Source organism: Micromys minutus (assembly GCF_963924665.1).
Source record: "Micromys minutus genome assembly, chromosome: 1".
Classification (NCBI taxonomy): domain Eukaryota; kingdom Metazoa; phylum Chordata; class Mammalia; order Rodentia; family Muridae; genus Micromys; species Micromys minutus.
Window position 1 is genome coordinate 164,459,696 of NC_137969.1, and position 23,776 is coordinate 164,483,471.

Sequence of the window (23,776 nt, forward strand, 5' to 3'; positions counted from 1 at the left end):
TAGCTGAAGGAGGCTTGTGTATATATGTGAAGAATTTTGTAAACTATGGTTGAAATGTTAATATAACAATGATATGGTTCAGTGTAAAAATGATCAGAACTATTAGACATTGACTGTATCAGATACTTAAGATGCATTTTATTCATCTTTGAAAAGATTGTTGGTTAGCAAGCTCTCATGTCCTGCTTCCCTCAGTGAGGGGCTTACAGCTTTGTCCAGTGTTTTATAGGGATACTGGACATTTGAACTCATCTTCATGCCTGCAGATCAAGCATTTTTCTGAACCATCCCCATGGCTGTTATTCAGTGAAATAGTTATTGAGCTATTTAAGATGTGTTTAAACTAACTAACTTTTATGTTTGTGTATAGTTAGAGGAGAAATAATGTTTTATAAATTATAACTATATATACTATGACCAATTTGGAGCATGAGGGTCATGAGTTTGGATTTTAAATATGTATTGCCTACTTTAAATTCTACGGTGGCCACTTAACTATCTTTAGGATGTTAGGGAACTTGTTAAACTCTCTGAAGCATCCTCATCAGAGAAAATTGGATAAAGTATATTATAGTGGTTGTTAAGAGATTATATGAGCTCATATTTCTATGTGCTTAAAACAGTGTCTTAACACTGTAATTGTTCAGCAAGTAAACCTCTTAAAGTGTTCACATCTCAGGTATTTTATATTCTCTATAGTCTGCTTACCCATTAAATTACTAATTTTGCTTTTTATATGTGTGAAATTTGCTTGTGTTTAAAGTTTGTTGAGTGGCCCTCTCCCTCTGTCTCCTAGAGCTGCTTACCATCCGGAGTTTCCAACTGTTCTGACAGCTTTAGACATAGACAATGCTGTTGTTGCAAACAGCCTGATTGACATGCGGAGCATAGAGACAGTGCTGCTGATCAAAGTAAGGCCAGTGGTTCATATGCTTTGTGTGGTTCTTGCCATTTTAAAATCTTCATAACTGATTTTTTATAGATATGTTTCACTACTGTACTTGTATCTCATGGGAGAATTTATAGGATAACATAGTATTGGTTGGTTTGTACATTTTGTTTTTAAAAGAACTAATGCAAGTTTTAGTTGTTTGTAAAATATTTTGTAAATAATTATAGGAATTATTTTGATGTTTAAATAAAAATACTTGAATTTTCTTACCAGTGGGTAAAAGTTTTAAGTACATCCATCAGAAATACTTTGGCAGTGTTTTAAAATATATATACTTTTTTAATTCTAGAATAATTCTGTAGCTCGTGCAGTCATGCAGTCACAAAAGCCACCCAAAAATTGTAGAGAAGCTTTTACTGCTGATGGTGATCAGGTTTTTGCAGGACGTTATTATTCATCTGAAAGTACAAGACCCAAGTTTCTAAGCAGAGACGTGGATTCTGAAATAAGGTTTGAATGAAATGTTTCACTATGTTATTCCCTCTGTCTCCTTTGGGTTTAATTTTCTGTGATTTATTTAGTGGTTGGTCTTAAAAGTCTCTTTAACTAGATCTGGAATTCAGCACTTACTTTGATAACGGTATTTAGGACCAAATGCATAAAATATCCTTATCACTTCTACACATTAGATATTCCTCTACATGCTGTTACCTGACCTCAAGCTGTAAGGATGCCATGACTAAGCATGTGAGCTAGCACTTGCTTGGGCAGCATGTATACTGAAGTTGGAACAATAGAGAGATTTTATTTGTTCCTTCAAACAAATACTTAGTGCTTGCCAAATGTCCTAAGACAAGAACAGGGCTATGGAAACCAGCAAAGTACAGTGCAGAATTAGAGACTGGTCACTATTTTGGAATATATTTGTCTGACTTAAGCAACTTGTATCATTAGGTAACAAATGTTCGTTATCCATGTGTACGTTAGTTAGTAAGGCAGAACACTGTAGCATTTGCTGAGAATTTTTTTATCTTCTCTGTCAAGTGACTTGGAGACTGAGATTGAAAATAAAAAGGGCCACATATCAAATCTTCAGCACCGTCTGTCTGCCCTTGAGAAGGATATTAAACGCAATGAAGAACTTCTTAAAAGGTGCCAACTACATTATAAAGAAATAAAGGTAAAAAACTAATTAATATCCTTTGGTTTTTGAACTTAACATTTCAGAGTTACTTATATAATTTTGTCATTCATCTTTTCATATGTTGACTTCAAGCCAATCTTAGGAAGAACTTTCATTTATGTGTTATATTAATTAGGGTTTGTTTCTATTGGTGTGGTAAAACACCTTGACCAAAAGCAACTCAGGAGGAAAGGTTTGTTTCAAACTTAAAGTTCACATCAGAGTCCATCCTTTAAGGAACTTAGGGTAGGAACGGGAGGCAAGAGGCAAGAACTAGTGGCAGAAGCTGATGCAGAAGCCTTGGAGGGATGCTGCTTACTGGCTTTCTCCTGGAGGCTTGTTCAGCCTGCTTTCTTAGAGCAGCCACGCTCACCAGACTAGGCTAGCACTGCCCAAAGTTAGCAGGGTCCTTCCACATCAATCACCAATCAAGAAACTGCAATACGGAGTAGCCTGCAGGCTAGTTGTGTGGGGGCATTTTTAAAAATTAAGATTTTTTTTTTCTTCCACATGACCGTAGCTTGTGTCAAGTTGACATAAAACCTGCCCCTCCCCCACCATGTGTGTTGTATCTATCAGTACTTTAAAAACTTCAAAGTGAACATAAAATTTTGTTTCTTGATAATGTCAGGTTCAGTTAAAAGCTACCTGTAAATTTAAGAGAAAGCTTTAGTAAAAATGGTGGACAACATTACAGTTTTCTTAAAATAAGTGACTGCATGAACTTCCAGACCTCCCAGGGATTCTTTGGCCCTTTGGAAAACACTGGATTTTTATAGTAATCGTTCAATAATTTGAAAAATTGGATATTTTAGAAAAGTGTTTTCTCTTACTGACTCGACAGTGTGATAATTTTAAATCTTGAAGTGGATTTCTTCTGTCTTCTTTGTGTAGAAATGGACTAGTAATAAGATTGACCATGGTGGAATGCACATGCTTGCTTGCATTTTGTTTGCTTCACTTAATAGTATATCCTTTGTTAATACATGCTGCTGTATTATGTGCATATTAGATCTTTGTGGTTTAATATATTCTTTCAAGGGTATGTTTTTATTAAACTCCATATACTTCCTTTTTTAGATGAAAATAAGAAAAAATATTTCTGAAATTCGGGAACTTGAGAATATAGAAGAACATCAATCTGTAGATATTGCAACCTTGGTAAAATAATTTTCTTCAATTTAAATGTTAAAAGATAAGACAGTAACTTACTTAGCTTAGTGGCTCACATCTCACTTTTACAAAGAACCTTTAATTGTTCCTATCCTTATGATTGCCATTGCCATTCATAAGACATACCAGATTTTATCTGAAGTACGGCCTTTGGAATTCTCCATGTTCTGTGTGTGAGACTTGCATGCATAATAGACTTTCCTTGTACCACATAAGGTAAATGTTAGTTCCTCTGCAAGGACAGTGTTTTTAGTCAGAGTTAATCTTTGTGTATTTCATTTTCCAGATTTCTGTTGTATCTTAATTTTTTCTTACAAGTTTTTCTTTATTTTAATTCTTTTAGTCATCTCTGACATTCAATTTAACTTTTCTGGAATGCAACAAATAAACCAAATAATTCATGCTCCATCTAAGTAAATGGCAGCATATTACCTGCTGTAAACAGTGGAAAACTGGAAGGTTCCTGTGGTACAAAGCTTTTGGCTATTGAGATTTGTTAATAGTCATGTTTCCTGTTTTTTATCTTTATTGATGAACTACCTTAAAGATGTAGGCCATATTTAATTTTTTTTTTACTTAGCCCCTATCACATTGTCACAAAATACATGCTGACATACACTAAGTATATCCTGACAACGTGATAGCTTTTGATTGTATCTTCAGACTGAATATTTTTTTACATGACTGACAAATGACATTCCTTCTTTTGAACCTTTTTCTTCTACTTTATAAATTTGCATTTAGAGAATGAAAATACTTTGCTTATTTATTTATTTTAACTGAATTTTGCTGTTTTCCTTTCCTAAGAATTGTGTCTATTTTTCTTTTTTGATAACCTATAGTTAATTTAACTAACTGTATTTTTAAAATGTTATCAGGAAGATGAAGCTGAGGAAAATAAAATAAAAATGCAAATGGTGGAGAAAAATATGGAGCAACAAAAAGAAAACATGGAAAATCTTAAAAGTCTAAAAATTGAAGCAGAAAACAAGTATGATACAATTAAATTGAAGATTAATCAGCTGTCAGAGCAGGCAGATCCACTTAAGGTATTATACAATTGTTATTCTGTATTTTATGTCTTTTATGTTAGAGGTTATTCAACAAACTCATTGTACCTTGCTTTAAAGATCCTTACTGGTCAGGTATAAATATAATTTATATTCTTGAATTATGTCAATTACCATAAAACAGTCTGCTCTTGCTTTTTTTTTTTTTTAAATTGGCTATATTTTATTTACGTTTCACATGTTATTCCCTTTCCCTGTTTTCCCTCCATAAACATCCTGTCCCATCCCCCTTCCTCCTGCTTCTGTGAGGGTGCCCCTACCTACCCGCCCTGAGATTCCTCTACACTGGGGCACTGAGCCTTGGCAGGAACCAGGGTTTCTCTTTCCATTGATGCCCAACAAGGCCATCCTCTGCTACATATGCAGCTGGAGCCATGGGTTCTTCTATTTGTACTCTTTGTATAGTGGGATAGAGTCCCTGGGAGCAGTCTGGCTGATGTTGATGATGTGGGGTTGCAAACTCCCTCAGCTCCTTCAGTCTTTCTCTAACATTCCCCTTCATTGGGGACCCTGTTCTCAGTTCAATGCTAGGCTGTGAGCATCCCAGCAACAGTGGAGGAGTGTACCTCTTTCTCCACATCCTTTCCAGCATCTGCTGTCACCTGAGTGTTTGATCTTAGCCATTCTGACTGGTGTAAGGCGACATTTCAGGGTTGTTTTGATTTGCAATTCCCTGATGACAAGGGATGTTGGACATTTCTTTAGGCGCTTCTCAGCCATTCGATAGTCCTCAAATGAAAAATTTTTGTTTAGCTCTGTACCCCATGTTTTAATAGGGTTATTTGATTCGCTGGAGTCTAATTTCTTGAGTTCTTTGGATTCTAGCCCTCTATCAGTTATAGGATTGGAAAAGATCTTTTCCCAATTTTTTGGTTGCCATTTTGTCCTAATGACAGTACCCTTTGCTTTACAGGAGCTTTGCAGGTTTATGAGGTCCCATTTGTCGATTCTTGATCTTAGAGCATAAGCCATTGGTGTTCTGTTCAGGAAAATTTTCCCCAGTGCCCATATGTTCAAGGCTCTTCCCCACTTTCTCTTCTGTTTGAGAGTATCTGGATTTATGTGGAGGTCCTTGATCCACCTGGTCTTGAGCTTTGTACAGGGCGATAAGAATGGATCTATTTGCATTCTTCTACATGCTGATTCCCAGTTGGACCACCATTTGTCGAAAATGCTCTTTTTTTCCCCTAGTAAATGGTTTTAGCTCTTTGTCAAAGATCAAGTGACCATAGGTCTGTGGGTTCATTTCTGGGTCTTCAATTCTATTTATTGATCTACCTTACTGTCTCTGTACAGTACCATACAGTTTTTTATCATTATTGCTCTGTAATATAGCTCCAGGTCACGGATGGTAATTCCCCCAGAAGTTCTTCTGTTGTTGAGAAAAGTTTTCGCTATCCTGGGTTTTTTTTTTTTTTTTTTTTTGTTATTCTAAATGAATTTGTAAATTGCTCTTTCTAACTCTATGAAGAATTGAGTTGAATTTTGATAGGATTGCATAGAGTCTGTAGATTACTTTTGGCAAGATGGCCATTTTTACAATGTTGATCCTTTCAATCCATGAGCATGGGAGATCTTTCCATCTTTTGAGATCTTCTTCAGTTTTTTTCTTCAGAGACTTGAAGTTCTTTTTGTACAAATCCTTCATTTGCTTGGTTAGGGTTACACCAAAGTATTTTATATTATTTGGGACTATTGTGAAGTGTATCATTTCCCTAATTTCTTTCTCAGCCTGTTTATTCTTTGAGTAGAGCAAGGCTACTGCTTTGTTTGAGTTAATTTTATATCCAGCTACTTTACTGAAGTTGTTTGTCAGGTTTAAGAGTTCTCTGGTGGAATTTTTGGGGTCACTTAAGTATACTATCATATTATCTGCAAATAGTGATATTTTGACTTCTTTCCAATTTATATCCCATTGACCTCTTTTTGCTGTCTGATTGCTCTGTCTAGGACTTCTAGTACTATATTGATTATGTAGGGGGAGAGTGGGCAGCGGCAGCCTTGTCTAGTCCCTGATTTTAGTTTCAAGTTTCTCTCCATTTAGTTTGATCTTGGCTACTGGTTTGCTGTATATTGCTTTTACTATGTTTAGGTATGGGCCTTAAATTTCTGATCTTTCAAAGACTTTTTAACATGAATGGGTGTTGAATTTTGTCAAATGTTTTCTCAGCCTCTAATGAGATGATCGTGTGGTTTTTTTTCTTTGAGTTTGTTTATATAGTGTATTATGTTGATGGATTTCCATATATTGAACCATCCCTGCATCATTGGGATGAAGCCTACTTGATCTTGGTGGATGATTACTTTTGATGTGCTCTTAGATTTTTTTTTTTGCAAGAATTGTATTTAGTATTTTTGCATCAATATTTATAAGTGAAATTGGTCTGAAGTTTTCTTTCTTTGTTGGGTCTTTGTGTGGTTTAGGTATAAATGTAATCGTGGTTTCATAGAGGGAATTGGATATTGTTTATTCTGTTTTTGTTTTGTGGAAAAGTTTGGAGAGTATTGGTATTAGGTTTTCTGTGAAAGTATGATGGAATTCTGCACTAAACCCATCTGGGCCTGGGACCTTTTTGGTTAGGAGACTTTTGATGACTGCTTTTAGTTTTTTAGGGATTATGGGGCTGCTTAGATGGTTAATCTGAATCTGATTTAACTTTAGTACCTGGTATCTGTCTAGAAATTTGTCGATTTCCTCTACATTTTCCAGTTTTTTTTTTTTTTTTTTTTTTGAATGTAGGCTTTTGTAGTAGGATCTGATAATTTCTTGAATTTCCTCAGTTTCTGTTATGTCTTTTCATTTCTGATTTTGTTAATTTGAATACTGTCTCTGTACCCTCTGGTTAGTCTGGCTAAGGATTTAGCTATCTTGCTGATTTTCTCAAAAACCCAACTCCTGGTTTTCTTGATTCTTTGCATTGTTTTTTTCATTTCTATGTGGTTGATTTCAGCTCTGAGTTTATTTCCTGCTTTCTACTCCTCTTGGATGTATTCGCTTCTTCTTCTTCTTCTTCTTCTTCTTCTTTTTTTTTTTTTCTAGAGCTTTTAGGTGTTCTGTCAGGCTGCTAGTGTATTTTCTCTCCAGTCTGATTTTGGAGGTACTCAGAGCTATGAGTTTTTTGGTAGCACTGCTTTCTTTGTATAATTTGGGTATGTTCTGCCTTCATTTTCATTAAATTCTTAAAAGTCTTTAATTTCTTTATTTTTTCCTTGACCAAGTTTTATCATCGAGTAGAGCATTGTTCAGCTTCCATGTGTATGTGGGCTTTCTGTCATTTTTGTTATTAAAGACCAGTCTTATTGCATGGTGATCTGATAGGATGCATGGGATTATTTCAGTCTTCTTGTATCTGTTGAGACTTGTTTGTGACCGACTATATGGTCAGTTTTGTAGATGGTAGCATGGGTGCTAAAAAGAAGGTATATTCTTTTGTTTCTGGATAAAATGTTTTGTAGATACCTGTTAAATCCACTTGGTTCATAACTTCTGTTAGTTTCACTGTGTCTCTGTTTAGTTTCTGTTTCTATAATCTATCCATTGGTGAGAGTAAGGTTTTGAAGTTTCCCACTATTATTGTGTAAGGTTCAATGTGTGCTTTGAGCTTTAGTAAGGTTTCTTTTATGAATGTATTTTTTTTTGAGGAGTATAAAATGTTTTTCCTTATCTTTTTTGATAACTTTTGGTTGAAAGTCGATTTTATTCAATATTAGAATGGCTATTCCAGCTTGTTTCTTGGAACCATTTGCTTGGAAAATTGTTTTTCAGCCTTTTACTATGAGATAGTGTCTGTTTTTTGCCACTGATGTGTGTTTCTTGTATTTAGCAAAGTGCTGGGTAATCTTTACGTATCCCGTATGTTAGTCTATGTCTTTTTATTGGGGAATTAAGTCTGTTGATGTTGAGAGATATTAGGGATCAATGATGGTTGTTTCCTATTATTTTTGTTGTTAGAGGTGGAATTATGTTTGTATGGTTGTCTTCTTTTTTGGTTAGTTGAAAGATTATTTCTTTGCTTTTTCTAGAGTACATTTTCCTTCTATTACCCTTTGTAGGGCTAGATTTGTGGAAAGATTTTGTCTTGGAATATATTGGTTTCTCCATCTCTGTTTATTGAGAGTTTTGCTGGATATAGTAACCTGGACTGGCATTTGTGTTCTCTTAGGGTTTGTATGATGTCAGTCCAGGATCTTCTAGCTTTTGTAGTCTCTGTTGAGAAGTTTGGTGTGATTCTGATTGGTCTGCCTTTATATGTTACTTCACCTTTTTCTCTTACTGCTCTTAATATTTTTTCTTTGTTTTGTGCATTTAGTGTTTTGACTATTATGTGATCCCTGTGTCCTGAGAGTTCCTCTGGCCATCTGCTTATCTCTGGCTGATTCTGACAGTGGCTTGACCCTCCTATAAGCCTGTGTGTCAGCACTACTGGGGACCAGCTGTTTCCCAGCAGGGTCTGGGTACAGATAGCTTTGGCACAGGGTCAACACAGGGTTCAGACAGAAACCGGAAGGATCCTGTCCCAAACTGCTTCTCGATTCCTATGTTCTGAAGGCTCCGGGCAGGTCTCTCGGAGCAGCAGTGGTGGTCTTATCCGTGCTCTCATGAGTGTCAGCACCAGGAGGAGCTGGGTATGGAGAGCTGTAGCACAGGGTTAGATCGAGTGGATGCATTCCAACAGCAGAGGATCCTGTCCCTGCCTGCTCCATGCGGTTCCTCCTCGGCCAGGAATTTGAGCAGAAGTGGTGTCTCACCTGTGCTCTCAAATGTGTCAGCACTTGTGTGTGACCAGCCTTCTCCCAGTGGGTCTGGGTACAGAGAGCTCTGGCACTGCGTCCTTGCTCTTGCTTTTAAAAGAATGAATAAATAGATCATAACCTTAACTGCTTCTTTATCCATCAGAAGGAGCAGAAGTAGGGATGTCTTTGAATGCCTCTTGTTTCTGTGCCTGCCTGAATCTTCCCATCTTTCCTATGGTTACTTATGGCTTAGCAGCTGTGAAAGGCACCTTGAAGCAAAATGAACTTAACCCAATTATCAGCACATTGCAGTAGATTTTGAAGCTGGATTCTTTGACGTGTTTTGAGACAAGTTCTCATTTAACCTTGAATGGCTTTGACCTAACACATCAGTCCACCTCCACCTCCTGAGTGGTAGGATTAAAGTCATGGTAATGGGCTGATTTTTTTTTTTTTTTTTTTTACTTTATTTTTAGCATGTACTATGTGTGGCTAGATTTATGGAAGTAAAATTTGCTAAATTTAATTAATTATAAATTGACTAAATTAGTTATTTACAAATAAATTAAACTGAATTTTAGGGCATGTTTGATAGGTTTGTTATCCTGTGCCTTATTGTTAATGCCATTTCAACAAGTAGTTCTCTATTTTCAGAATTTAAAATTTTATTGATAAAGCACAATTCCTTGGTAAATGAATTACTAGGGATGTACAATTTAAACATTAAAGTAGAAGAAAAACAAAAGATAATATTCACTAAATAAAAAAAGAAAACAGGTCCTACAGGAAATAAGCATTAACATACAAAAACCCCCAAGAATGAGAAAAGTTAGTATTTTGTTTTAAAATAAGGAATCAAACTAGTAAATGTCAAAACTTGAAGACTGTGTAAAATAGAATTTTGGTCTCAAGAATTGCAACAGTGCCAACAATAATAGTAAGGTAACGTTTAAATTCTTACTCTGATAACAAATGGAACAGGGTCACTTAATATGAATCGTGGTGTGCTAAAGCAGAATAGAGAGAGTAGCAGATAAATTATGTACTCAGGACATTCTGTAGTCTATGTAAACACTGAATCACTGAGCTGCTTCTCTCTGCTTAGACTGTATTTTCTTGTGCTCTGATTTTGGTTTTGAATTCTCTGTATTTAATGTCTAAGATCAAATAAGCTCTGGACTTGGGAGTTCTTAAAAGTTCAATTAAAGGCAATAAGAATTTTTTTTATCTTACCTTTTTACCTTGGCTTCAAATCATTGAAAGGTAGGAGCTGTGTCTTTTGGTAAGCCTGTTTACAATCAAGTAGTAGCAGGAAGTTTTCCCCCTCCTCAGAATGTCACAGTAGATGTCAGTCATAAAACCAAGATGCTTTTCTACAAAATAATTGAATTCCTAATACTCTCACCATGATGTGTTAGCAGCTGCCAGATAATGTGTACCTGCTGGTGCCAGTGTCCTCTGCGTTGGTGTCTGGGGAGGTTGTTACTGATTACTGGGATCTTGGCTAGTGGATGTTTTTTACCACTGACCAGTGCAGTGGGCACTTTATCAACTGAGTTGTTTCCTATCCCCAAAGCTCCAGAGCACCCACCCTTCTTTACAGATTGTTTTGTTTTTATTAAAACAGGATGAGTTAAACCTTGCTGACTCTGAAGTGGATAGCCAGAAACGAGGGAAGCAGCACTATGAAGATAAACAGAAAGAACATCTGGATACCTTAAATAAAAAGAGAAGAGAACTTGACATGAAGGAAAAGGAGCTACAGGTTATCCAGTGGTTTTGTTTTGTTTTTCCTTCCAAATTATTTGATCTACAATGTAATTTGTTAAAATTTTTATAATTTTTCTAGTTTGTTTTTACTTTTTCACTGAAATGATTTTTTCCCTCCATTCAGTTTATTCTGAGTACAGTTCTTCTCCCCAACTGAGTACAGTTCTCCCCAACTCCTCCTAGAGCTTCTCCACTTCTCCCACCCAAATCCATACATTTTTTCCTTATTAGAAAGAAAACAAATAAAATAAATAAAACAAGTCAGAATATGAGAAAACAACAGAAAAAAAAAGAACCAAAGGAAAAACATAAAATTCACATTGATGCTGAGATACACATTTTTACAGAAATTCCCTAAGAACAAAATTTGAAGTTATAATGTATAAGCAAAAGAACTCTAAGATTAAAAAGACCCAGACAAAGCATTAGAGGCAACAAAACCTTCAATGAGTTTCTTTGGTGTTGACCATTTGCTTACTGCTGGTCATGAGTGTGGCTAGTATACCAAGTGAGACCGTTGGAGAAAACTAGTTTTCCTTTGTAGGTGGTTATCATTTGGAGAGAGCCTCTGGCTTAGGTATGGAGTCTTATATCTCAGCCCTGGGACCTTATCTGTCTTAAATATCAGTCCTATTGTCTGGAAGATGTTTCTTTGGTGTTTTCTATCCGTGAGTTAAAATCTTTCTGGATCCTCTTCTGTGGAGTTTCTGATCCCTGAGGGGAGGAATTTAACAAAGATACCCTTTTAGATTGGTGTGTTCCAGTGTCTCTCACTCTGCACAGTGTCTCACTGTGGGTCTCTATTTGTTCCCATCTGCTGCAGGAGGAAGCTTCTCTGATGATTGCTGAGTCAGGCACCAAGTGCCGAATATATCAGATTATTGTTATATATTGTTGTTATTATATAGCTATTGCTATGATCCTTTAGCAGAACAGTAGTATTTGGTCCTGTCCTATCTAGTCTCAGGTTCTTGGCCAGTAGGCAGTCAGTTTTATTTATAGGTTCCATCTCATGGAGTGGGCCTTGATTCTAATCACATAATGGTTGGTTACTTCATCTTTTGTGCCACCATTATACTAGTGTATATTGTATGAAGGTCACTATTATAGATGAAGGGTCTGTAGCTGGGTTGATGTTTACCGTTCTCCTCTGGTATTTTGTAGCGTACCTTCCTGTACCATGAACACTAGTCATTTGGGGTGAAGTCTCCAGATAGACACCAGTTAGACTTCTCCATGCTCAGTGAGTTGTGTAGATGTTGTCTTCAGCAATAGAGCCTTACCATCAGTTTGTGGAGCCTTGGCAGTAGTCTGGGTTGCTTGGATGTTTTTAAGAGGTTTCATTTAGTGGCAGACATGTTAATTGGGGCTTTGTCTCCCTGTTAGTTGGTCTTCAGTTTTCTTAATGTATGTATTGTGTTAAGAAATGTCTGTTGTATTTGGTTTCCATGCAACCTCTATTTCTCAGTTTTTAGTAATTAGCTATAGAGTGTTGACATTAGGTGGCATGCCCTTAAGAAGAGGTTTCTATGTATATTTCCTTTTGGTTCTTGTCTGTTCCCTATTCTCCCTTGTTTCTCTGTTCTCCTTTCTCTCCTATACTTTTTTTGTTCCTGTCCTTCTTAAGTCCCCTTTTCTTCCATGTTATATTCCTAGAGAAAAATACATTGTCTTGAGCTTTTGTTTTCTACAAGGTAACATGTGCTTCTGTGAATTGACAGAAGACTTAGTGTCTCCTGGGATGTGAGAATCAACTAGACCAGATAATCTTCCTTGTGTCTCAGTGGTTGAGAAAATGGCTCAGTTTGCAAACCTTTTTGAGGGCATGCCTCTTAATGTCAGTGCTATATCTGCATTGCTGGGATATATGCTAACTCTTGCCCGTTATGCCTGTTCACAGCTAAACAGGCTGTGTTTTTAGGGAATAATTGAAGGCAGTCCTGTTGCATGCAGTGGATTCCATCTTTGCTTTATGTCACAAGGAAAATGAGTGGAACTCTTGTTTCCATATTTCTTTCAGACATAGTAGGTAATGATATAAGATCTATATTGTATAAGAAAATAAACAAGATGGTTTATTTGTGTTTTTCATATTTCTCTTTTTTAGAGTACATTCTAAATTATTCGGGAAGCTGTCACCAGCCTTAGCATCCCAATATTACTATTTTACATTTTTTTTTTCACTAGGAAAAAGTAGAGTTCTTACACGTTATTAGTCTTGTGCATGGGGATACACTTTTCTTTGAGCATTTCTAATGATGTTTAACCCTGTTTCTTCAATGTAAAACATGTAAAACATGTAAAAAAAATTGTTAATGTGGGGTGGAGAGCTGGTTCAACAGATAAGAACATGCCAGGAGACTTGAATCTACTTCTCAGCATCCATGGTAGTGTTAACAACTAGCTATAACTTGAGCTCCAGGGGGATCCAACATTTTTGGCCTCCACAAGCCTCTGTACTCATGGACTTATACATAATTAAATACAGTAAATCTTTAAGAGAGATGCTGATAATAAATATGTGTCTTAAATCTAAGTTCATTTTACTTTGCATATGTAGGCAGAATTAGCAAAATAAATTGTAATATCAAGAAAATTTTAATGATCTAAACCTTTTTTTTTTTTTTAAAGGAGAAAATGTCACAAGCGAGACAGATCTGCCCAGAACGAATAGAAGTAAAAAAATCTGCATCAATTCTAGACAAAGAAATTAATCGATTAAGACAAAAAATTCAGGCAGAACATGCTAGTCATGGAGATCGAGAGGAAATAATGAAGTAAGTGGTAATTAATTTTCTTCTTTAGTGTATTATCCATAGATATTAAGACATGTTTTCTCTATAAGTTTAATTTGGATGAAGGGTTGCTATTGATTGGTATGTATGTAATTGTACTGAAGTACTCTTATTAGATGAGGATTATAACAATGAACGGTACCTTATGGAATGACATAAATGCAGTTTACATTATTGTTTATATGGACAGAAAAATATTCAGCTTCACAGGTGATAAAACTGCAAATCAAAATAATTAGCTATTTTCCATATACATGAAAATGAATGCAGTGACAACATTAATAGTCCAGGTCATTGAGGTCTTAGTGAAATGAGTATTCTTATATCACTGATAAAAAGGAAGGCTTTAAAAGAAATAGAGGAGTTTACAGTTTTGCTCTTTATTTACTGGACTTTGGACAATTATCAAATCTTCTTTAGTCTTAATTTTTTAATTTTTCATAGTAACTTAAGTTTTGTAATGAAAATCAAATATAAGAATCTATAATAAATAGAATTTAGAGGAAACAGCTTATAGTTGTTAAAACTCTTCTGAAAAGCATTTAATCAATATAAATTAAAATGCTTTACAGATTATTTGTTGCAATTTTAAATGAGTCACTATGTTTCTAATGCAACAATCTAAAATGAGAAAATATTGTACCCACTCCTTAAATACCTAATTTTTTTTTTTTTACTGAAATGTTAACAATAGTAAACAGCTCTGAAGAATGGTTAAAAAAAAAATAGAAAAATTAGAACTTTTCTACAAAAAGGAGTCCAGCAAGATAGCTCAGCAGGAAAAGGACCTGCTGCCAAGACTGATGACCTGAGCTCAGTCCCCAGGATTCACATCATGGAAGGAAGACACAGACTTCATTGATTATCCTGTAACTTCCACATGTGCAATGGTGCCACATGCGTATACACACAGTCTATCTCTTTTAAAAACAAGTTTGACAAAATAAGTGACCTGGACTTCATTTTCAAAACAGTGGGGAAGAATCTGACTATTACATTTTTGTAGGCAGTACATCTCTAAAAGTTTCTAAACTGCATCATTTGGCTGTGGATACCACTCAGACGTAGTATACTTACCTGGCACACCCAGGGCTCAGGGTCGATCCTCAGTACTGCAGTTATGTATGTGTGTGTTTATGCATGCATGCATATGTATGTATGAATGAGCTGAGGAGGGGGAGTGTCTGAGTGTAACAATTCTCGTGCAGTCATCATGTTCTGAGTTTGGATTTCTTGCATCCTTGTAAACCTTGAGTGGGGATACCTATCTGTCCATCAGGCTGTTGGTTTTCCTTCCTTATGGCACTTTTAAGTAGCCATGCCTTCCTTACATCAACTCCTTACTTAGCCTGTGTAGGATGGAGGATTCCCGTACTGACCTTATGTCCATTCTTCCCTTATTGTCATCTATTAGTAAGAAAACCTTCGGGTGTGACCCTGGTGTCAGTTTACTAGTATTTCCTAAGATCTGCCATCCCTGAGCCTTACCTGAGTACTTAGGAACATACGTTTTCCACCTTATTGTGTTTTCGGAGGCTTGGACTTTGTCCTTTCCTCTTCACAGTTGTATTGTCTTTCTCCTGTAACATTCATTCTTTGTGGGAATGTACTTAGACTAGAAATTCATGGAGTTGGCTGTTCTTAGGCCCTCTACACTCTTCCTTTACTTTCCAGTTAAATACTTTTGAGACTTTACTTGTGTGTTTATACTTACTGACTACTTTATTTATAAAATAGGCAGTACCAGGAAGCAAGAGAAACCTATCTTGATCTGGATAATAAAGTAAGGACTTTAAGAAGGTTTATTAAATTACTAGAAGAAATAATGACACATAGGTACAAAACATACCAACAATTTAGAAGGTAAGTGTATTTTAAAGGTCTCTTTTGTTTTCAACTATTTCTATATGAATAATGATCAGATCTCTCCTCAGTTCAGCTCTGGGAGGTACTGTGGAAGCATGATCCACATTTAGCATTTAGAATCTGTAGTTAAAGCAGAATGCTGATCTGAATAACAAACTTAACAACAGGCTCACCCAGCTTTTCACTGTTAGGTAACATTTATTAGATAATTCTCAGATGCGGTTTATTGCCTAGTAGGTCGTTTGAGTGGGAGCTCAGTGGTACTAAAACAGTTATTTTACTTTGGGACATTACATGTTACTGAGGGAGGTTAGGATGACCAGTATCAACTACTTTACCATGATCTGCTATTATGGGGTAGCTCCATGATTACAAACCACTATTTTATTTACTGCAGGATCTTTAGTGTTTATAACTGTGCTTGATGTAGCTGGGGCTAGATCAAGGAAAGGAGCCATTAATAACATGTCCAAAGATGCACAGTTTCTCAGGAGTAAATAAATCCTCCTTTGCACCAAAAGAAATAGGCAAAAAAAACCTCAGAAGATGATTGTTAGGGCATATAACCTTTGTTTTCTCCAGAGAGTCTCTCAGTGATACTTTTTTATTTTCATTTCCAACCAGCATCTTTTGCTGAGCCAGAAGCTCATCTGTTTGGCTAAGCTGCCTGTTCAGTGAGCTTCAGGGATCTGTCTACCCACTAACCTCCCCAGTATTGGGGTTAGAGGACTATGAGACTATATGGGGGCTTTTCTATGCTTCTAGGTATCCAGTCTCAGGTCTTCATACTTGGTGGGCACTTTAACTGCTGAGTCATCTTCCTGACCCCGAAATTCTACAATTTCTAGGCAATAGTAATAAATAAAAAATATACATAGCTATTGTATATGTGGGGAAATTCAGAGGTAGCATTAATTTTTTATGTTTATTTGTATATGTGGGGTATGTGTGTGTATTATATGCTGTAGCATGGTGTGTGGAGATCAGGGTAGTTTGCAAGAGTCAGTCTTTTCCTTTTACCATTGAGTCTTGAGACTGACCTCAGGAGCTAGGTTTGGTGGCAGGCCTTTGTACCCACCTATAGGCCTACAGGTGAGGCTTTTAACGATAAAATGTTCCGTCATAGTCTTGAACTGAACTATAGTAAACATTGGAATGCATGTTTACAGTTGTAAACTCTTAAAGTAAGGTGTTCATAATGGGACACAGTAATTGTGTACATTTGTGGAGTGCAGTGTGACATTGCAGTTGATGTATATAAATTGTACGTAAAGGTTAGATTAGGGTGATTGGTATCGAGTTCAATTCCCAACACTCTCATGGCAGCTTATAACCATCTACAACTCAAGTCACAGGGGATCTCTTGTCCTCTTCTGGCCTCCGTGGATACTGCATGTATGTGGCACACAGACAAACATGCAGGTGAAATAGCCACAAACATAAAAGTCCAGAAACATGTACCCAAGAAAGCCAAAGTGGATAGCACCAAAGAATGGTAGGTGAGGTTTTCTGGCATAAGCATGTGTGCACACAAAAACCTAGGGGGAAAAGGTAACTAAGGCAACAGAAAGTTTCTTTATAATGTAGTCCAGTGTCCTCCGACAGTAGAGAAGAAATGATGGAACTTGCCTTATACTAACAAGGGATAAACCATTATCCTCTTTTTCCATTATGAGCTTGGGGAAACTGGCAGATAAATGAGATGTGTAAGTACCGTCGTGTCTCTAAAGCTTAATTCCTTAAGGACAAGATTCGTTTTACACATGAGAGTAAATAATGCCTTGAATGAATTATTTGGGTGACCAATACGTTTTTATTGGATGACTGTCATAATGGGGCGTATTAAATGTGAAATGATACCTTTATTCATTTCATATACAGTTAATGAACTTGCTAAAATCCAAATAAATATTAAAAACATGGAGGAAATCATTTTAAATCCACATATTTTATACCACATTGAATACTGTTCTGTATTATAATGTGCCAAATTTTTTTAAAGGTGTTTGACATTACGATGCAAATTATACTTTGACAACTTACTATCTCAGCGTGCTTATTGTGGAAAAATGAATTTTGACCACAAGAATGAAACTCTTAGTATATCAGTAAGTATCTTGACTCTACATCTTAATCATTGTTTCCTTTCTTTTCATAAAACATTGATTGGCCTTATCCTGTTATGTGTAGAAACAAGAACTTATTTCTAAGTTAAAGGTAGTCTTTGCTAGTATATTTAACATTAGGTTTGTAAAGGTACTAGTCTAGAGTTTCTTTCCAGCACAATCACGTTGTTTTCTTTAGGATGCTAAGAACAATTTATTTTCATTATAACAAGTGTTTATTTTGTCAACTCACTCATATTGTTTTACGTGTTTGCCCAGCACCATATAGACATTAGAGAGTCCATTGTAGTCTCACTGTGGGAAGCCATGAAATTTATACCTCATAATTTAATTATCTGTTGTATTCACCTTTGTAGATTCTCTGGTTGCAGAAATGTGTACAAAGCTTGTAGTGTGGGGATATGGACTAAAAGTTGCATAGGAAGATAAAGAAATTACCTGCTTTAAATAGTAATTGTTGCTCTTGGTACCGTAATTTTATCCTTCTGTTCTATTATTCACAGTAAATACCAGATGCTTGGATGGCCTTTGTCATTTAGAACCTCTACATTTAACCAAATTAGGAGGTTAATTTTACTTTTCTTTGTTTAAATTTCCACTGGTAAATTTTGGTTATCATCTTTCCATCCACCATTTATTTTTGAGTTAGAGTCATTTGAAGATCTAGATTTTTGGTTGTGAGCCTAGCTTTCAACAACTGAGCCATCTAGTTTTTTTTTTTTTTTTTTTTTAAATGCAGATTAGTAAAGAAAGATTTCCCCAAAAAATAAACAATAAAAAAATAAAGGTCCAGATTTGAAGGTGCAGGGAGGAATTAGGCCTGTGGTTTGGGAGGTAGTATGTCATGATGACCCATTGCTTTTACTGCTAAAGTACAAGAAATCAAGGAAATTACAGAAGCCTCCCATTTTTAACAACATTGAAAGCTGTGGAAGCAATAGCGACTAAATAAATTGAAATTCCAGAAAGTGGGAAAGTCTGTCCAAAGGAAGCTGTCATTCATTGCTGGATGTTTTCTTTCCTGGAGGTGTTTACTGAGCTTGGAGTGTTGGTGGTACTGAGGGACACTGAGACAAGACAGCAGGACTTGGGGAATGTTTAGGCACATGACTAGTATTTCAGTTAATTCTTGAGGGCTGGGGTTTATATAGTTGGCCAAAGGAACTAGTATAGGTGAAATCACCTAAGTCTTAGTAAAACTACAAATCTACTCTGGTCTAGCTTTCTCCCAGATTGTCACTTAGCCTTGAACATATGTGCATCCTAATCACATGGAAACTAGCTCTACCTTGGTGGGCTATTTTGTTGTCTTGTGTCATCAAGCTTAAGGGTAGGAGTCAAGAATGTTGCCCAGCCTTACAACTTATAACTGTTGTACCAGTAAGTCTAGACAAAATCAAGGAACAAAAATGCATTATAAAGGCAGTAAAATTCTTTACATATATAATTAACATGTTCATCTGTGTAGAAAACCTGGTGGCATCTACAAAACAAGCAACTGCAATTGGGTAAAAGTAGCTAGCAGGATTACAGGCACAGTCAGCATTCAAAAATAAATTGTATGTTTATATATTAGCAATATGTTCAAAACTATAATAGCATTAAGATGTAAAATGCAGAGATCTAACAAAAATGTCTAAGATTATTCTCTGAAAAGCTAAAAAACAAGTAGTGAGAGATTAATAAAGCCTAAGTGAGAAATCTGTGGTTTTCATGGCTCAAAAGACCTTACAGGCCTGGGGAGATGTCTCATCTAGTAAATTGTTTTCTGTGCAAGCATTAGAGCTCAAGTTTGGGTCTCCAGCAATGGATAAAAAGCCAACCACTAAGCACTCATCCCAGTGCTTAGGAGACATAATCAAGTGAATTTGTGGGGCTAACAAGTCTGAGTCAGTGGGCTCCATGTTTACTAAGAAACCTTGTCTCAAAAAAATAAGGGGACTGAGAAAAACACTTGACATGTATATTCACTGCACATACATTTGCATATACAAGCATGTATACATATAGCACACACAAATCAACATGTCAGAATTTTAGTTCTTCCCAAATTGACCTATAGATTCAGCACCATTTGTGGTATGTTTTGTAAAATGCAGTTGGAGGGATTGCCTTAGCTGGCCCATGCTAAGGCGTTTCGCCTCCACCCCCCAAGTACTAGCCATAGGATGGGTCTGTTATAAGTTTATTTGGGGCATGAGAAGGGAGGGTGAGAAGGCAGTGTGGGAAAGAAAGGTGACAGGAGTGAAAGAGAGAAGAAAGAGCAAGAAGGGAAGATGCTAGGAGAGAGATGGGGGGTGGGGGTAGGGAACATCGAGGGAGGGAAAGAGGAGAGAGTAGGGGAGGGGGCATACATTCTTTTATAGCAAGCCTGGTTTGTACCTGAGTGTTGCCATGTAACTGTTGGGCAGAGCCTAGAAGAAATGCTAACATTTTGTATCAAAATAGCCACAGTCTATTTTTCTTTTTGTAGAAATTGGTAACCTGGTCCAAATATGTATATGGAAATGCAAAAATCATATATAAAAGACTAAAATTGTTATAATAACTTAAAAGGAAGAACAGTATTTGAAGACTTCCATTAACTGAAGGCTGAGGTCACAGGTAGTAAGGTTCTGTTAGAGACATCCAGATCCATGAATGCCAAGCAGAGATTTCGAAGGTTTACAAGGGAAACTTAAAAAATGATGGGTGTGTTGCAGTAAATATTTAAAAATGGATAGGTTTATCTCTGCAGATGCCGCTCTAATATGGAGCCGAGCGCTCAGACTCTTGTCACTTGGTCCAGGAGCTACATTCTCCACGAGATTTCCTTCCCAGGGGGTTTACTCCGCCGGCTCTGGTGCTTCTGCATTGGTGTGTTTCTTTATCCCACTGCCAGGCACAAACATGATTTTAAGGCCTGACAGCTTTTCATACAGGCTTATATATTACATTCTCAATCCACAAACCCTATATACCGTAAGATTACATCAAATGGACGATGATACAAACTGCCCTTCTATAAGAGATAAAAGACCTATAAAATCCCTTAGTAATATTCAATTCTTCCTAATGTCAGTGATGGCCACCAGGATCCAGGTTTATTTTCTCCAGTTCCATCTTGATCTCTCCCTTCAATCTCTGCTCCTCTTCTGTTTTTCTCCCTTTTCTCTGCCTACCTCTTCACTGTCCAATCATGTATCACCTTAACAAAAATCTACATATGTGTTTTGTATTTTGTATTGCAGTTTTGTACATAAACACATTTTCTAAAACTTAATTCAAATCTCACATTTTAAATATGTGCAAGTTATTTTTTCTTTACAAAATTAAAAAAAATTGCTGCATTTATTTGAGATTATATACCAGAATGTAAGTATGCAGGCCCAAGGACAACTTGTAGTTTCACGAACTAAGAGTTAGCTTTAAATAAGGTGCAGCTTCAACACAGACTTGTAATCCACATGAAATATGAGTTCTAAAACTTTGAAAGTGTAATTATCTGATGTGAGAAACTCATTGATTGGCCTAACAGCCAGCTAAATGTATCTAAAGATAAATTTAACCAAGTTTAAGAACATTAGCAATATTTTAGGTAAGCAATATCAAAATAAAACTAACAAACTCAAAAACCACATAGCAGAGATGAAGAGACAGAAAGGACGCAATCAGGTTTTATGTGATGAAATTGGAGTTGCACTAAACAGAGTGAGCAAAGAACAGAAAAACATTCAGAACCAGAATACTTAAGGGTCAAGAGTATCAAAGCTTATCTGTTCTGAGATTCTTTGACATTTCAGGTAGTGATATTAGTTTATGATAAACCAAAACATCAGAGCTATACAGTGTAGAAGAATGTCAAGTGAAGGCATAGCAAGTAAGAGAAGTAGAAAAAGAAACTACTTAGTGAGAAGCCAGTATGTCTGCAGTTATGTTTGGAATGCTCAGACAGGAGTGTTAACACAAATTAGAGGGCATGCTGGGCTAATGAACAAAGAACATGAAGAACAAAGTAGGGACAAAGTTACCAGTAGTTACCTTAGGCCTTTGTGAACTAGAGGTATATTAGAAGCAAAGATTGTATGTGTGGATAAGATTGTGAGTCAGAGTTTGTTAAAAGGAGACTCTAAATATATTACCATAAGGCACGGATCCTAAGTGAACACATAGAGCAAAGGCATGTCATGCAGTTAGACAAGAAAAATTACAGACTGCTACTAATAACAAAACCAGTCTCACACAGGATTTTTAGAGACCAAAAGGAATGTTTCATGATATTAGACAGCTAATTTTAAAATACTGATTTTTTTTATATTCAGAAAAATTGAGGAAACTAAGTGGCCAAAAAGTTAACTATAGGTGGGGATTTTAGAGCCTTTAGTTAATCAGTAATTAATGGAAAAAATAGGCTAGAAGTTAGTAAAGTTATATAAATCTTACAATATTCACCAACTGACCTAGTAGCATAAATGAAGAACACTGGAGAATTGTAGTTTTGGAAGCATATGGAACATTTACCAGCATAGAGTATTGTCTTCATTCAAAATCTCAATAAATTTCAAAGAATTAAAGTTACACAGAATATATTTCAAAATTGAATGAGATTAGAAATAACAAAACCCTAAAATTGCCAAATTTATAAAATTATAGAGCACATTTTTAAATGATTAAGGAATCAAAATAAACCATCTGGGAAGTTGAAGGTAATTTCCATCAACAATAAAAAAATAAAACACAGCAAAATTTGAAGGAGACAACATAATACTTTACAGAAGGGAATTTGTAGCTCTCTGTATATATTTAAAGAGTAAAAGTAGGTCCAACATTAATGATTGACCTTGGGAAGGTAGGAGAAGATAATTAATTTAGGTACAGAGAGCTCATGAGACAGCAGAAGATGAGATGAGAGAGCACATGTCCAATGGCTACAACACTGGAGAGCACAAAGCAGACTGAACTGGCTCCTTGTGATGGTTCATGAATTACTGAATTCAAATTATTGAGTATCCTTTTGTTAAAACAAAATGACTTTGACCCTTTATCCCACATTTACTATAAAAAGTGATTAAAACTGATAGAAGTAAAATATAGAACAATAGACTTCTGGATGAATGGATAAAGCCATTAACAAGAATGAAATCCTGTCATTTGCATCAGGATGAATAAAACTAGAAGATACTACATTAAATAAGCTACACATAGAAAATCAAGGGAAGTTTAGGAGTTAATGTGGACACAGAGTTGAAGTGGGGAGGAAGAAGGAACAAGTACCAAAGCAGTTCGGTGGGAGTAAATCCCAGCGCTCCACAGTAGCATGGCTCTGCAGTTCAGAGGAACTAGTAGTAAGAAAAAGTAGAAGAGAGTTAGATGCTCAAAAGTTCCACACACAAGTAAGGGGATAAAAATGCTACTTATTCTGACTTGATCAGTATGTGCTTCAAAATGTGTGGAAATAAATAGGCTATTCTTCATTAGCAAGTGCCACTCTTACCTGATAATAAAAAATATTTTCATGAAGATTTTTGAAATAGGACACAAAAAGCAATTTTAAAAAGTAACACTAATGAGGGTATGTTATTGGCTGGGGAAAGATAAGTTTTGGTATATAATACAACAAAAGAACTAATCTAGATTTTTTGTTGAGGATAATAAATGAAAAAAGATTGAACCTGTTTTGAAATCACCAAAGACTTAGATTAAATGGACTTACCCAAATGGAAGATAAACACACGAACAGTACTTAGGACTGTTTGTCATCAGAGAAACACAAATGTGTGCCTCATTAGCTACTGTCCTTGCCCTAATGAGGATAACTGAGATGAGCAAGACTGGAGACTTGGTTGGTAAGGACATGGGATCAGAAAACATTGCAGTTGGGAAGGAAATTACATTAATTTGAGAACCTGTCTATTTTCAGATATAAATCCAAGGAAAGATGAATGCTTACATCTTCATAAGCTGTCCCTCCTCCCGGGGCATTGTATCTTCAAAAAAAAAAGATATACACCATACATTTAAAAATCAAAATTTATAAGCCTCTTTCTGTGTTAAAATGAATGTGTGCTCATTTGAGATCTGCATATGTCTGACATATAAAGCTGTTCTTTTCACCTTGTTAAGATATATTTGTTAGATGGAGTATGTCTCCATTCTTGTCAAAATAGAATGCCTTCTTATATTGCTTC

General features: G+C 36.0%; 1 protein-coding gene across 1 annotated transcript in view; it reads left to right on the plus strand.

Moving 5' to 3' along the window:
- Positions 1 to 23,776, plus strand: part of SMC6 (structural maintenance of chromosomes 6) — a 55,359-nt gene that overhangs the window by 27,153 nt on the left and 4,430 nt on the right. The window contains exons 16-24 of the mRNA XM_080925910.1: positions 797 to 911; positions 1,242 to 1,402; positions 1,937 to 2,072; positions 3,156 to 3,236; positions 4,127 to 4,297; positions 10,680 to 10,817; positions 13,454 to 13,599; positions 15,355 to 15,480; positions 17,486 to 17,591. Of these exons, the coding sequence (XP_080782036.1) occupies positions 797 to 911; positions 1,242 to 1,402; positions 1,937 to 2,072; positions 3,156 to 3,236; positions 4,127 to 4,297; positions 10,680 to 10,817; positions 13,454 to 13,599; positions 15,355 to 15,480; positions 17,486 to 17,591 (1,180 nt within the window). The remainder of the gene's footprint in view (positions 1 to 796; positions 912 to 1,241; positions 1,403 to 1,936; positions 2,073 to 3,155; positions 3,237 to 4,126; positions 4,298 to 10,679; positions 10,818 to 13,453; positions 13,600 to 15,354; positions 15,481 to 17,485; positions 17,592 to 23,776) is intronic.